General features: G+C 50.5%; 1 protein-coding gene across 5 annotated transcripts in view; it reads right to left on the reverse strand.

Annotated features, from left to right (window-relative positions):
- Positions 1-16,035, reverse strand: part of KIF6 (kinesin family member 6) — a 369,273-nt gene that overhangs the window by 32,494 nt on the left and 320,744 nt on the right. For all 5 annotated transcript variants that reach the window (XM_053914011.1, XM_053914012.1, XM_053914009.1 and 2 more), the window contains one exon: positions 10,005-10,055. In XM_053914011.1, coding sequence (XP_053769986.1) covers positions 10,005-10,055 — 51 coding nt within the window. The remainder of the gene's footprint in view (positions 1-10,004; positions 10,056-16,035) is intronic.

A 16,035-nucleotide genomic window follows, 5' to 3' on the forward strand; every position in this document is an offset into this window, starting at 1 on the left:
TCCTTTTTAGAGTTCTGGAAATTATTATAAACCATTTCAGAGACAAACAAGTTCAGAGAATTATATAAATAACATGCGTGTGCCACCTCTGTATTTTGAAAAATCTAAATAGTTAGCTATAGTTGCATCCGTTTTCGTTTTTGACCTCGAACCTTGCAGAGCTGGCAGAGAGCTTCCTCGGTGCCCTCCCCAGCTCCTAAGACAACCCACCCCCTTTTACATTCTCACCCTGTCTATTTAATTCCCTTAAACCTGACTTAGCTAGTTCTCAGCTTGAGAGGCGGTGGCACAGGTGTTCTTTCTGTACATATTTGTTGGGCTGAGTACCTGCACGTATATATTTTGTGTGTCTTCCTGTATTTATGTTAACTTTCACAACAAAATGTACAAAGCTCCCACTCCTTTCTCCCCAACAAATACTGGGCTGGCCCAAAAGTTCATGCCCCCACCCCCACCCCATAAGGTGGTTTTAGTAGAGCTTAGTTGTCTTTCATGTCATTCAAAACAGTTTTGTTGGATTGCATTGTGACAGCTGTCATATCAGCGTGCATTTAAAAAAACATCAAAACTGGTGGAGTTTTGTGTAGCCATTTTAATATTGAATACGGAAGGAAATATGCAACATTTTTTGGCATATTATGCTTATTATTTCAAGAAAGGTGAAAACACAACTGAAATGCAAAAACAGATGTGTGCAGTGTGTGGAGAAGGTGCTGTGACTGACCGGACGTGTCAAAGGTGGTTTGTGATGTTTGGTGCTTCTTGCTGGACGATGCTGCGCAGTCGGGGAGACCAGCTGAAGTAGACAGGGATCAAACCGAGACGTTGACTGAGAACAGTCAACGTTATACCATGCAGGAGGTGGCCAACACACTCCAAATATCCAATGCAATAACGTTATTGGTGAAATGAAAAACGTGTCTTTTATTGCACAGAAAGACTAAATGGACTTTTTGGCCAACCCAATAGTATTGAACGTTTGGGGATTTACATAAATGGTATTATGACATATATATTCTTCAACAATTTTCTTTCTTTCAATCACCACTGTGTTGGGGTTTTTTTTTGAGATTTATTCACATTGCTACACGTAGATCTAGTTTATTAATTTAAAATTCTCTACAGTGTTCCATTGTATGACTACATCATAACTACAGCTCATCTATCCACCTTCCTGCTGGGGGATCTTCGGCTTGTCTCCCATTGTTGTTTGTTTGGCTGTTTGGTGTGGGGAGAAGAAGAGCGCAAGGAGCAGCTCAGGCACAGGTGTGACCCCCCCCCCCCCCCCCCCCCGTACGTTCCTGGCACGCACTTTCAGGGCTGTGGGCTTTGCCGCTCTTCGTCCCTATACGGTTGATCAGAGATTTCAACCCTACAGTTCACTTTCCCCTGCTTCTCTTTTCCTTTTTCTTTCTTTTTTCTGAATGGAAACTTCTCTGCTCTGCTCTCTGGGTGTCACCTGTTCGCGGCTCTGCCCCGTTGGACTAGTTACGTCTATCTCCTCCAGGCCCCTGGCTCCTTATCATTGCCCGCCCCCCCCACCGGGGGTCTCCTGAATAGACACTAGTATATTCAAAATAGCCCTTAAACCTTTTGGTTGGTTGTTGGGAAGATGGCACCTATTGTTTGTGTGTGAGCACAGGTGACCCTGGTTTCTTATTGATAGCTAACCCAGGCTCATCAGGTTCTTTGAAGAAATGGAAAGGTCTTACCCAGCTCATTACATGCACAACAGACATCAGCCCTACGAAACACAGGGACCTTCCTGGGCTGAGGTTTGCAATCTCAGCACACCCCGAGCACAACCGGTGATTGCTACTACTAGCCTAAATTCCACTAGAATTTTGTTTTCTATGTTTGTTATGGGCTGAGTGTGTGCCTCGCCCCCGAATCCGTATGTTGAAGTTTAATCCCCAGGGTGACAGTATTTGGAGGTGGGGCCTTCAGGAGGTAACTAGGTCACCGGGGTGGTACTGGTGCCCTTACAAGAAGAGGTCAGCGAGCTAGCTCACTCCTTTTCTGCCATGTGAAGACCCCGTGAGAAGCCAGCAGTCTGCAATTCAGAAGAGGGCTCTCAGCAGAATGCGACCACGCTGACACCTTGATCTCAGGCTTCCAACCTCTGGAACTATGAGAAATGAGTTTCTGTTTATCAGCCACCTTGTCTATGGCAATTTGTTTTAGGGAGCCCTAACTGACTAAGGCATTGGGCAAATGCCTCATTCACTCAAAGGAGTGGACATGGTTCTGCACATTGGGAAGATGAAAGAAAAGGCTCTGGCTGCTGCTGGCAGGACCGTCAGTGGCCAAGTACGCAAAGCAGTGGACAGCCCTCCCTGGAGCTTGACTACATTTGCGCACAGAAGTGTGATTAATAGTGCCTGTGAGCAAATACGGGCAGAGAGATGAGGGGACTGTGGGACTGGGGTCACCTCCAGCAGTTATGTCAATTGGTGCCAGCGGCCCAGAGCCAGGGTAGGCGCTGTGCCCTGGGGCTGTGACATTTGGTTGGTTTACTTCCAGCACTCAGAGTCCAAGACCAGGACAATCCCCGAGCCTTCTACTCTGTCCTCAGCTCCATCACACGGCCACTGTGCCTGACACTCAGACCAGCCCATTGGAGCAGCTGTTCTGGTGTGGACAAGGAACCAGGAATTCAGGAAGATTAATGGACCAAGGTCACAGGACTAGCAAATGGTGGAGGCACAATCCAACAGCGGTCTCCTAAGTCCATGGTGAGGGCTCTTTTTACTAAACCACAGTTGCTGTTCAAGACTGGTGCCAGCACGGAGGCCCACAGCTCCTTCTGTTCTCCAGGTTGGCTGGAGAGGGGGTCTGGAACTATTCAAAGGGTCTGGAGCCTCAGCAATCAGGAGATGGGCCGGGGAATGGCGTGGGGACTCCTTCTCACTCCCAGCTTCCATCCTGAGCCTAGACACTTGGTCAAGGACTTGTGTCACTGAAGCTGGTCTTATTTTCACAAGGAACCGGGGGTTAGAATAGATTCAGGTGGTGAGCTTTTATCACTGGCCATACTGAGCTACCTGAGTGGTTTTGGAACCAGTTGAAATGCCGCTGTCTCAGAACCTGTGCTGGGCACAGGATATCATTTGGCCCAGTCACCCCATTTTACAGATGGTGAAGCCTGGGCACAGAGCCCCTTAGCTGGTGCCTGGTGCATTTTGAAGGAAAAAATTCAAATGTTTACAGAAGACCTACTGTGTGTCGATCATTGTGCCCGGTGTTGGGGAAGTTACTCCATGCAGTGGGGGAGGCACATAAGAGACTAGCAGGTACCACACCATGTGCTAAGCTCCATCACAGAGGTATGTGCAGAGTTCTGCGTGAGCCCAGAGGAAAGACAGCTCTGGGAAGGGAAGCCTGGGCTATCTGCCTGTGGAAATGTCTTAAACCAAGCCCCAAGGTTGAAAGGAAGGAAGACGTGTTAAACGCTGCAGAACCCTCTCTCCAAACAGAAGCTTAGTGGCAAAAAGAGGAATAGAACTTGCTTTGGCTGAGTCAGGGCGGGTGGAAATCCCGAGGTCCTGGCACTTACAGAGGACTTCCCTCACCCTCACCTCTGGGTCCCACAGAGCCCTTTCTGAAAACCACACGCTAGGTGATGCTGGAGGTCCCCTCCACGTCTGCCTCACCCGGTGGTTCCTCTGCACACCTGGGAGTCCCTGCTTTCGCACACTGTCTGGGTTCTACCAGGTGCTCAGTGAACCTGGTGAATCAGTGGATGAGTGTCTGGCCTTTTGCTTTCTCTCAAATTTGTTGTCTCCACGTGCAGAATTCCAAAGAGCATTTCAAGACTCAATCTTCAGCAATTTCACACCGAATGGGAGAAAGTGCTGACAGAAGAGGCGTGTACTTGGAGACCGGCAGAGACGCCACAAGAGGTCACTGCAGGAACTCTGTTTGGGAGAAAAGAGCTGCTTGGAGGATGCTGGAGCAAAAGGGTAACTACCTGGCCCTCACTTGGGTGCCGCCCCACCCTCCCTAAGGCCCCAGCTGAGGACTGGAGCTGTCACTGCCCTGTTTCCAGGGTCCGGCGGAGCACACCACTGGTGGCGCTGCAGCCACAGTGGCCTGGTCCTGGGGGCTGCTTTGCTCTTGGGGTGGCTGGGGTGGGGGAGGGGAGAGGAGGGCTATTCAGGAGGCTAGTGTTTGTGGGGGCATCTCACATGCCATTTGGAAAGTGCCAATGCCCGGCTTGTGGAATTTTCTTGTCATTCGTTAATCATCATTATCATTATTGCTATCTTCTGTAACAGCATATGAACGACATGCCTCCAAGGAGAGGCAATGGAATGTTCCAATCAGTTATGTTTTTGCAGAAGCTGGGTCAAGGAATAAATGTGGAGAAAAGTGTGGTGTCATCCAACGTGGACTGAGCTTCTCAAGGGCAGAGATCCCCTACTTCCATCTACCACAGAACAAAATAATTGACGGACCACCTACCCTCAGGGGCAAGGCCAGGCAGGGTGGGGTGCGATCGGTGTGGGACACCCCGGGGCAGCCTCAGACCTCGACTGTCTGCAGCAGCTTTATTCGGAGACGGCCAGGCGTCCCTGAGGCCCTCCCTGACCTGGGCTGGGAGTGTGTGTACCCAGAGAAACAGCCCGGCGCCGGGGCGAGGTGAAGGCTGGGGTGGGGGCGGTGTGGGTGGGGCAGATTAGTCAGTCAGCTATCGAATGCTCACAAATGCTCAGTGGCTCAGCTGCCCGCAAGGTAAAGGCTCAGATTCATGGTTCTCAATGGACTGGCCCAAGTCACCCTTTTAGCCTTTTCCTCGACTGCTTCAAATCCATTCCCTGAAGGGGCACTCCTCCCTCTACCCTTGCACACACAAAAACATGCCATGCACATGTCACACACACCACATACACTACACACACATCACACCACCCACCCACCACACACATGCCACAGACACAGCCCCCCACCTCACACACCACAGGCATGCATGCCACATGCACCAAACATACAACACATATCACATGCACAGCGCACAAACATACACACTACACCCAACAGCCCCTCCTCCCCACGCTCTCCGCTGAGGTCATGAATCCTCCCCGTTCTTTAAGACTCAGCCCAGGCCGTGCTCTTAGTGACATGCCCCAGGGGCCATCCCCTCTGGTAAGTTCCCGGAGCCCTGATGGCCAGTTCCTCTCTCCCGACACATGTCACATGCTGCCTGGTAGTGCCATGTGCCTTTTAAACTCGAATCGCAGGCAGTCGGTAGAATTTTGCCAGCCCCCGATCAAATATTGCTCAAAAGAGACTTGAGGGATCCAGCCCACGCTCTTGGGGCTGGCGCCCCCAGGTTTCACTCCTGTTCCCTGCAGCCAGCGGAAAGCAGGATGCCAGGAGTGTATTATCCCGGCCGCTCGCATAAACACTGTCGACGAGTTAGGATTTAACGTCGGGCCTCTCACTTTTATAGAGGGTCGATACAAGACTCATCTGGTTGAACAACATTTTGGTTTACTTTGTAAAAGTGCAGTTGAAGGCATCGTTGCCGACGCCACTCAGCGTCCTTTACACAAAGATCCACATGATAAATTCTGGCTCATGTTTGGTTCCAGGAAGAAATTCTACTTGTTGCAGATAAATTAGTTAGCATGCTTCCTGTTGCCAGAAGAGAAAACTGTAACTCAGGGCGCTTCACTTTCTGCTTAGTGGCTAGATAAGGAAGAGTCAAATTTATCACCTGTGTGTGATAATCTGCTCAGCTATGGGGTCCAAAAGCACTTACTCCTACTTCTTTTAATGGACTTATTTTATTTTATGTTCAAATGTTTCATTACGCTTTTGCAAGATGTGTGAGTCTGGAAGTCGTCGGGAGAAGCACTGATTGGGCCTATTTATTGCCTGTGCTGGCCGCACTCCTTCTAGGAGCTCACATTTTATGTGGAGAGTAGCTGGCTGGTGCTCTGACCTGACAGAAGTGCGGGGGGCTGGAGGACAAAGCATATTTGGGGACAAGGGCCCAGGGGAGGAGTCATGGGAAGGTCAAGGCTGAACTGGGAAGAGGATCCCGAATGGCACGATACGTCTGCCTCTCAAGTCTGAAGTTAGAGTGGTCTTTTTATGCACGCAGTACCTTGTGCTGGCCAGTGGAATCCCTCGGAGGGCAGGCATGGGACCTCTGTGCCTTTGTGGGCCCTGCTATGCCTGCTGGACGCAGGGCTGAGGGTAGGGCTGAGGGTTGGAGCGTGGGGCCTGGCGCCGAGCCGTCTGTGTTTGCATTGTTAACTGAGCAACGGTAGGCAGACTCACGTAACCCCTTTGGGCTTTAATGCAAACTGAGGATAATGGTAGTATCTACTCATGGGGATTTTAGGAACACTACGAAAGAAAATATAGGTAAAGAGCTTAGAATCGTGCCTCACATGTGGTGAAGTACTCAGGAAACGTTTGCTGATTGCATTATTGACAATACCGTACCGCTGAGGGTAACCAGGGCAATGAAGTGGGAAAAACACAGTGAATTCAACTCCGCTAGCTGAATCTAGCTCAAGTAGTATCATTCCCAAGTGGTGCTTAGTTTAAAAATAACATTGTTGCCCGGGTCAGTGTGGCTCAGTTGGTTGGAGTGTTGTCCCATAAACTGAAAGGCTGCAGGTTCGATTCCTGGTCAGGACACGCACCTAAGGTTGCAGGTTTGGTCCCTGGGTAGGGGTGCGTGTGAGGCAACCGATCCATTTGTCTGTCTCACATCGATGTTTCTCTCCCTCTCTTGCTATCTCTTTCTTCCCCTCTCTCTTTAAAATCGATAAGCCTGTCCTTGGGTTAGGGTAAACAACAGCAACAACAAAAAGCCATTATTTTATTGTTTTCTGAAATATCGTGTGGAGTAGGCCCTGCTCTAAGTCCACTAGTGACTTTTGGTGGTTAATTATATTCTTAGAACTGGTCATTTATGTGTCTCTTAAAGAACCCCCTCCGACTCCAGCTGCTACCTCTTGGGGGCTTCCCGGACCCAGGGCTTCGCTCGCTCCACTTCTGCCCACTTGCTTTGGAAGGACCCGGGTTCGTGGGTAGGCGGGCCATGAAGCAGAGCTGCCACGTGGATTCCCAGCCCGGAGGGGAGTAGAGGTTAGTTTTCAGACACAGACCCGTGTGCGGAAACGGGCCTCTGCACGGGTACTCCTCTGTGTGCCCGTGGCGTGATGTTAAATGCGTAACAACGGCTCCTTAGGGAAAAGGACCGCGATCTACAGCATTTGCCAGTTCCTTGGCGTGCACACTCCCACCCTGCTGCTGCCAGCGGCCCGCGTGACGCCCTGCACGTGGGTCAGCAAGACGAGCCACGTCGGGTGGTGTTTCCGTGACACGGACACAGCTCGTGTCAGGGATCTCAAGGGCAGAGATAATAGTAAAATGCGGTAAATGAGTTAGGAAGTGGTGAATTTTGAGTATCTGTTGCCTTTGTTTCTAATGTCATTTAGTTAGCTGTATATAATTAATTTTAACAATACTGGGTTTAACCACGGCCCCCCCATTCCTGAAATGGTAACAGTTGCTCTTCCGACATGACCAGGCTCCCCCAGAGCGTCTCTGGGCTGGCTTCCCTTCGCCAGTGTGCAACCTCTTCCACACGGCGCCTCTCGGTTCCCTGAGCCTGGGCTCCTTTGGGACACCAGACAACCTTCTGCACGTTTTTTTTTTTTTTTTGGTATTTGTCTGCCCGTACCCACAAGACTCTATTCTTATGCAAAATACACGAGAAAGCTTCTGCTCAGACGTGCTTGTTACCTCCCACCCCCCAGAGAACCAACGGTCATCTACACTTTCATGGAAACCTAGGAACAGGGCGGCAGCTGAGAAACAAAACCAACGGGGATACTTAAAGTGGAGAGTGAGGGGGAAGTGAAGAGAAGAAGACAAAACAACGGGAGGAGAAGGGAGTATGAGACGCACACAGAGCCAGCCAGTGGCAGGGCGCGAGAAGCCCTGCCGTGTCCCAGAACATCCGGCGGGATCCAGCCTTCCTTCCGCCCCGCGTTAGGCTGAAGGGTGAGGTTAGGGCAGGAACGGCCCTATGAATGGTCTGCTGCACCGAGAGATTTCTCGCAACGAGAAGAACCCTTTTCTGAGCTGGGGTCACCTGGGACACGTGAGCGCTGGCGGCTCCAAGTCCCCATCAGACAAGCTCCCGAGGGGTTTGTTCAGCACCATGGTGTCCCACCCATGTACGGGACGAAATGACTCCCAAAGTGGCTGCTGGGAGACGTTCACAAATCTTCTCTAAACTGGAATAGTGTGCTTTAAAAATAAGTAGGTATTTCAAATGCACTCAAGTAGACTTCCAGCCACAGTGCTTTCTGCTTGAAGCGGGCTGGTCACTTTGGGCAGAGCTGGGCCCTCTGACCCTGGCGCCTGCTGTAATTCGGAAGAAGGGCCCCAGGAATGAGTGGAGGAATTACCGGGAGGTGGATGGCTGAAGACTGGCAGTAGTTTTCCCAGGACCCGGGAGGGCCAGACACGGGGGCGGGGCCGGGAAGATGGAGTAGCTCTTGCCCTGAGAGTCACGGAAAAGGCTCCCCAGGCCCTGGATAAAAATTACCCCTGGAGTTACGTGAGTGGTACCTTCCACGTCACTGTTTCTATTCAGCCAGGGTCATAAAGACCGCAGGAGACACCAGATGGTGGCCTTTAAATGAAGGGCCCAGGGGCAGCCCTTAGGGATGCCTTCCCATGCAGTGACCTACCCTGGAGGCCCAAAGGTCACCTTGACACAGCTCCCCAGCGGAGGTCATTGTGCCCTTCCTAAGTCCAGCCCTACAAGTTAGGGTCCCGGGGGATCCCTGGCTCCTCGCTGAGGAAGGCACTTGGCAGAATCCTGGCTCTGAACCCCAGTCTCTGGCCACGGGAGGGCAGGCCTGGCACACTGACCTGACCCCTCAGTCCTGAGGCCAACAGTGGGAAGGTCAAGCTCAGGTCAGCGGTCTTGGGCTTTGCTTCTTTACTTCTGATGCAATCAGTAGGTATCGATAGGGTCATTATTATTACTGAAACTAAACAACAAACCTTCCTCATCGTCCCGGTTACTAGGGTTAAGTGGGGCACCCTCATGACATTGAGGCCACCCTGCATTTCTCCCCTAGAAGTCCTGAGCGCTGGACTTCTCCGGTTACAGGTCACTCCAGGACCAGGTCATTTCTAGAGGAGCTCTTTGCTTGCATCCACAAATTGCTTATTTAGTCAAAGCGGCATGCGTCCTTGGTCCCAGGCTCGCTGGAGAGGAACAAGCTGGCCCTATCCAGATGCCTGCTCCATCAGCCTTCCTGGGAGCTGCAGGCTCCTCCCAGCTCACTTCCTGGGGTCACAAATCAAGAGGGAGCGTTTTCTGCAGATGTCCCTGCTGCAAAGATGCCAAGGGCCTTTTAGAATATCACCATGCTTGTTTAGCATTTGCATTATTAGCATAGTGAAGTGTGTCCACCAGTGTTGTGGTTAGTAAGTGGCATAGACTCAGAGAACCGGGTTCAAATCCTAGTTTCACCCTTAGTAGCCATGTGACCTGCAAGTCACTGAATCGCCTCCACATGGAAAATGCACTTACCTTTGAGAACGGTGGTGAGGATGAAAGCAGACAGGGCAGGTAAAGTGTGCACAGAGGTGGTTCAGCAAATGGAAGCTGTTTTCTCCACCAGTCGTTACTGTTAGTAGGGGCTCTAGAAAGCTCCCTGAGGGGCGGAGTCATAGGGGATGAATTTAGTTTGGGATGTGGGGTGGACAAGGTCCAGAGGATGAGGGGGCAGCTGGGAGGGTGGGTGCCAGGTGTGATAGCCAGGAGCAAGCACACAGGTGGGGGAAACTGGCCCCAGAGAGGAGGGGCACCCGCAGACAGCTGCATTCCACAGCGGACCTTCCTTCCTTCACCTTTCTTAGGTTTTGGATGGGTTATGTTTTAGCTGAATGTGGGTTTTCAGGACAGGTTAGCTTGTATTACCTTCACCTTCGTCCTACAGGACCCACTTTGTACCCACCTAGAGCTACTTGCTGCAGATGCCGCTGGGTGATTTCTTCCTTCAGGTGACCTGTCAGAGACACAAAGGAAAACACTAGTGAGTTTGCAGGGGTCTGGAAGAAGAGCTGGTCTCATAAGCATGTGGCAAGCTAAAAAAAAAAACATAGGGGAAATAAAGGAGACAAGCAGGCACAGCTTCCAAGAAGAGCCCTCCTCTGCTCTGAATTTCGTTGAAAGAAGAGGCTGCGAAGGCGGGGGCCCTGGCACATCACCGCCCATCCATTTCACCTTTGGAGTCAATCATTTGAGGGTTCAATTATCTTAGTCTGTCACTGAAATTTTTGTTAGGGCTCTGATCTCTTAAACAGAGATGGAGGGTTTGATGCTTTATAATGCATAGGGCCACTTTTAAATTCACTCATTATTTTAAGCTATATGAAATTGTGTCAAATAAGAAAGATGGTTTTGATTTGTCATAATCTTAAGATAAACACAACGTTTGATCATTTGGTATGAAACACGTATAACTCTAGGTTGTATTAATAAAGGTATAGTGTGTAGACCAAAGGAGGTGATATTTCACTGCCCTTTGCAGGGATCAGACCACAGTTGGTATTTGTTCTAGAAGCTACTTTTTATAAGGAACATCAGTGAAATAAAATAAAAAAATATTTAGAAGATGGTAACTGGGATGGTGAGGAGTCTGAAACACCGCCACGTGAGAAATATCTGAGGTGACCGGAGACTTAGGTGGGGAAGAAGATATTTGGAGGGAGAAGGGGTAGGAAGATAATGGCTGCCTTAAAAAAATCTAAACATTGTCATACGGCCTAGGAAACATTTATTTTTGTCCTGCTGCTGAGGGCACAAGGCAAACTGAGTGAAGGCGGACTTGGGGCTCGGCATGAGGAAGAAACAGCTCGTAGTGAGGACTGTCTCCACGTGGATTACGCTGTCTCGAAAGGGACCGATTTCCTGGCAAAGCAGTGAGCCCCTTCCCAAAAGTGCTTGAGCCAAAGCTGGGCAGCCCTGTGTTGGGCTGTTAGAGCGAGAATTCCTGCCCTGGGGAAGAGTTGGGACGAATCGGCCCCCCATGTTCCCTCCCTCTCTGAAGCTCTAGGATTCTGTGCTTGAGAATGGGCGAAACAGCAGCCCTGGGGTTTGTTTATCTCCAAGGGCTCAGCGTGCTTGTTGAAATATCAGTTCTGTCTCCACTACATTTGCGAGATGTGATCAGACCCCTGGGGGGTTCCAAGAAAGCCTGGGAACTTCATCTCTCCCTCGTCCAACGTACAGGGTCTGGCGCAAGTAACGCCCCTTCTTATTACATAAAAATCTTTTATTACAAAATCGTAAGCGTGTAATTCGGTAACACAACAATATCACACTCAAACACACTATAGGACATTCTGGGTGAAAAGTTCAAGTCGCTGTCCATCTTGTGTGAGACACCCCCGTACCCTTCCCACCGCACTCAACGGCGTTACTTCTGCCGGACCCTGTATTTCTCTCTCCACACAAAGCGCCTTCTAAGCCTCAGGGGCTGCAGCTGAACTGAGTTTTCAAAAGTTGGCTACAGCTGAAATGAGTAGACAATAAGGCAGTCACAGGAGGAGACCCTGTTGCTCACGCGAAGTCCTAGGGCACTTCTGGAATGTCATGATCGGGGGGGTGGGGGGTGTTGTGGGGGACGGCAGTGGTCATTCAGTTCAGCTTCCCACCTGATTTCAGAGTCCCTTCTACAGAATGAAATGGTCATTTCATGTGTCCTGCCTGCCCCACTGATTGAATCGTACATGAGCAATTACTGATGTGCCGATGCCTGCTTCCTTGCCACCTTCCGATTTGGGTCTGGTGGTCCTCTGGTGGAGCACAGAAGAAGGACCCTCTCGTGGGCAGTGAGAGCCCTTCCTATGGCTCAGGATGCGATGAATTCTCCACCGAGACCTGCCCTTTCTGGGTTAACATCATCAGTTCCTTCAGCTCCCCCTCGGAGGCGGCTGTTTCCAGGTGTATCATTGTGCCTTGCCTTCCTGTGTCCCTCACTGGAGAGGACTGTGCCCGGAGAGGAAGCCAAGGACTGGGCGGGAGCAGTGACTGCACCCTAATTCCAAGTTGGGAGGGTGGGACTCAGGGGACGTGTTGAGAGGGAGCTGGGGTTGTGGTCACCTGGCCCAAGGACGAGTACTGGAAGGGCCTGGAGCCAACAGAAACACGACCTGAAGTGCAGGCCAGCCCCAGCCCCAGCCCCAGCCCCAGATGGGATCTGCTCCCCGCTCTGAGTGACACGGCCATTATTGTCTCCATCAGCAGGGTGAAGAGGCTGGGGGTAGGGGTGCTGCTGGGCTGAGATTCCTGTCTGCATTAAATATCGCTGACTTGAATTTTAAAAAAAGCACAGCACACACGTTCTTCAAATAAAAAGATACAGTGCTGTGACAAAGGCAACACACCACTTAGACACGCCCCTTTATTTGGAGTAGGCCACTGAGGGCTTTCTCATGCCCGCAGTCCGGAGGGCCAATGCCCAACGGGATCTGGCCCAGGTGCCTCGCAGCAGGAGCCTTCTGTGTGCCTGGGTTCCTCCTCCCCAATGACACTGGCACTGACCTGCTGCTGCGGAGCCCCCTGGACAACCTGCCTTCCCGGCCACGGGCCTCCCTGACTCGGTCTCCCTAGCTCACACGTCGCCCCCGGCAGGTGCTCAGCCTTGCAGGCTGTGACCTGCCCGCCTCTGCTGGAATGACCAGGCTCCCTCAGCCAAACCCTGGGGAAGCTCTTTTGGAATGACAGGGTTAAGGGCTCTCACAGCCTCCAGCCTGGGGATGTAAATACAGATGGGATTTTGCCACCAGGACTGAAGGTTCTGCAAACTCCCCAGACATACCACCTATTCCTAGGAGCTATTCCTAGGAGACAAAAGGTCTGTCTTTATAGCGCTCCATATTGTTAAAGGTAAGTTTAAAATGTGTTTAATGATGCTCTCTTTTGGCGAATTGGCTGACATCTCTCACCACAGGGCAATTTTTGCTTCTGAGATCTTCCTAAACAAGCTTCTAAAAATAGCCTTATGGCTGATACCTAATTGCATTTCCCAACAGAGCCATTCTTCATGTGAAGATAAGCCTCTGCAATCTGCTGGATCTTCCAGCTCCACAGCTTTGGGCAAGGCGTTGAGGGGGACTAGGGAACTCACTCAGCGAGGAAGGAGTCGAGGGGGACTACGGAACTCACTCAGCGAGGAAGGAGTCGAGGGGGACTACGGAACTCACTCAGCGTGCAGCGGGCTGTCACGAGCATGGCGATACCCGTTGCTGGTTTGGGCCTGTGTTCCCGACACGTCCCCACCCCGAGGAGGTTCGGTAAAGGGATGAAATGGACACAGAACTCCTGGCCTGAGGCAGGAGGTGGCCTGGGAGGTAAGCCGAGGTGGGGAGGAGAGCTGGCTTGTAGGAGGAAGGTAATTAGGAACTTTGTCTGCAGTAATTTACAACTGTACATGCCAGAAACATCTCTCCCTTTCTGACTCGTTAACAGACAGAGTGGGGGTGGCAGCAGCAGGTCGTGGGGCGGTGTATCGTCTCTGCTGGTACGTTACCCCTTGATCCTCCCCAGAGTCTTGAGATGCAGTGAAGCAGATATTATCGCATGTGAAGTGGGGGAAACTCCAGAGGACACACATGACGTAGGAGGAGCCATGTGCAGGGGCGTGTGCTGCACGGTATACGTGCTACTCTGTTCCACGTAGTCCCGTGAAAAGTAAGATCACCAAGCAGAAGCGACACTCATTTTTTTACATCAATATTCACTCTTTGGGATCAAACGATTTTCCCAAGCGTCACGCTTTATTTCGCATGCATGTTAGTTTGGAATCATTCACCAAGCAAAGCTGCTCAGCCGGTGCAGAGCGGAGCTGCGCACTCACAACCCCCACGCCGGGCTGTCTGAGGCCGCTGGAGCAGTTTCTGTGCTGCGGCGCCCTCCCGAGCGAGTCGATGTAGCTGTAAGTAGTAATATTTAAGCTCGTCCACTATTTGTTAAGCACTGTGTTCGAAGTGCTGTGGAACATACAAACTGGTAGTAGATTCTATCCCAGCTCAAGAAAGTTCACATGACACAGGGGACAGCAAACAGGGGGTCGTGTGCGCTTCCTTTTAAAGCTGGACCAGCGGCTGGCCTTGCTCCTTCCCTTTCCTGCCGAGCCTGTTCATCTTTTCAACACAGCACTTGTGGGCATTTACAACCAATCACTCGGAATTGGACTTGAGGTGAATCAAACCTCTTTGCCATTTTGGTTATAGTAGAAAGTAATTACAAATTTGTTGATAGAAAAAGTTCAGCTCAAATCCCAATTCTGCTCCTTCCTACTTGGGTAGATTACTAAACATCTCTAAGCCTCAACATTGTCATTTGAAAAATGAGAATAATAATATAACCGTGATAACATCTGCCTTATTGTGTCTCAGTGCTCTTGGGAGAATCAAGAGGTAATGTCCCAGCATAGACGGTGCGCCTCACGAGTTTCAGGTATCAAGGCACTTTCAGACGTCGGAAGGACACTATATACATAAGACGACAGGTCCTGTAGGCCAGGTGGCTGAATGTGACATCCACGGTAGAGATAAGTTTAGAGGAGGGAAAGGTGGGTTAGTGGCATTGAGAAAGGCATAGTTACAAATGTGAGACTTGAGTAGACCCCTAAAAGAGCAGAGGTGTTAGGGTGGGGTTGGGAAAGGCATTCCAAGCCAAAGAAGACTGTCTGGCAATATGGTAGAGAAGGCCAGGTATACATTGGTTTGGGGCAGGAGCTGGGATGAAGGAGTAGGGCTGGGGGGAGACCGAGTTCTACTCATAGTGGAGTCCAGGGTCCTAGGTAACCTCTGAAACCTCTGGTCAAGTCTGTCTTCTCTTAGGGCGAGGGTTAGAAAAAACAAGACAAAACAAAACAGTAAAACAAAACACAAAAAGGAGAAAAAGTCTGTTCTGTTCAGCTATGCTACTGCAGTATTCCAGGAAAATCAGCAGAGAATGAACGTCAGTAGCAGCATTGGGGAAGGGGGAACACTCAGAATATGTCTACTGTCTGAGGGCCTCTTTGAAAGGAAAGTTCTGGTTAGTGGTCCTGAATTAGGGTGTTTATTTCAGCTGTGATGTGGGAAGCCAGCTTCTTTGTACTAACAGAAGATGGTGATTACTAAAAGGTTACATTCTCTAAAGGCTGTTTGTGAGGCTATTTGTAAAACTAATGGGATTAGCATAAATTAAATGTGTGATCTTTAGATGAATTTCCAACAAATAGGAGTGTGTAAATGCTTTGAAGCCTTCAAGTCAGTCATTTCCCTCTCCTCCTTGTTAATTATATTGCATCGGGTTTTATCTAAACTTGTTTGTATAATTTGAATATCTACTGAGACAGGAAGCACCTCTTCCCACCATAGCAGTGGTGGATAAAATTTAAAAGAGAGAGAGATTATCAAGAAAACGTTGCTGGATTAGATGACAAGACAGTTCTGAAGACCGGGAGTGGGACAGAAATGCAAAGTGTTTCATGAAGCCTCAGCCGCAGCCAGCAGGACTCTGGGTCCCCGAGCGGGAGGGGGACAAAAAGCGCACCGTGCAAGACAGGGCGCGGGAGCCTGGTTTACGGTGTGAAGCTGCAGGTTGGGGTGAGACCCCCATCACTCCACGTGTGAGTGGAAGGGCACTGAGGAAGAAAAGCGCTGCCAGATGTTGCTGGGGGCTGTGGCTCCCCCCCCCCCCCCCCCGGCACGTCCAAGGAGGAAGAAAGGTATGTACAAAGTCAGCCTCTCTCCGGTTGGTAAGCCAGGCTGTCTACTGACGCTGTGACCGAGTTGACCACAGCCCAATACTGCCGTGAGTGTCCCTCCCAATTGTCATTATTACAGCTGCTTCTGGCCTGGGGGCCTGGCAGACAGAGAGGGATGAGCACAAAGGGACCGAGAGAAAGAGAAAGAAATAAAATGTGTTTCATTAAAAATGGGCCTGCCCACCAAAATGCCAAAATATATGAAGAAATCTAATGCTGAAAA

This window comes from Desmodus rotundus, chromosome 11, assembly GCF_022682495.2.
Source record: "Desmodus rotundus isolate HL8 chromosome 11, HLdesRot8A.1, whole genome shotgun sequence".
Taxonomy (NCBI): Eukaryota; Metazoa; Chordata; class Mammalia; order Chiroptera; family Phyllostomidae; genus Desmodus; species Desmodus rotundus.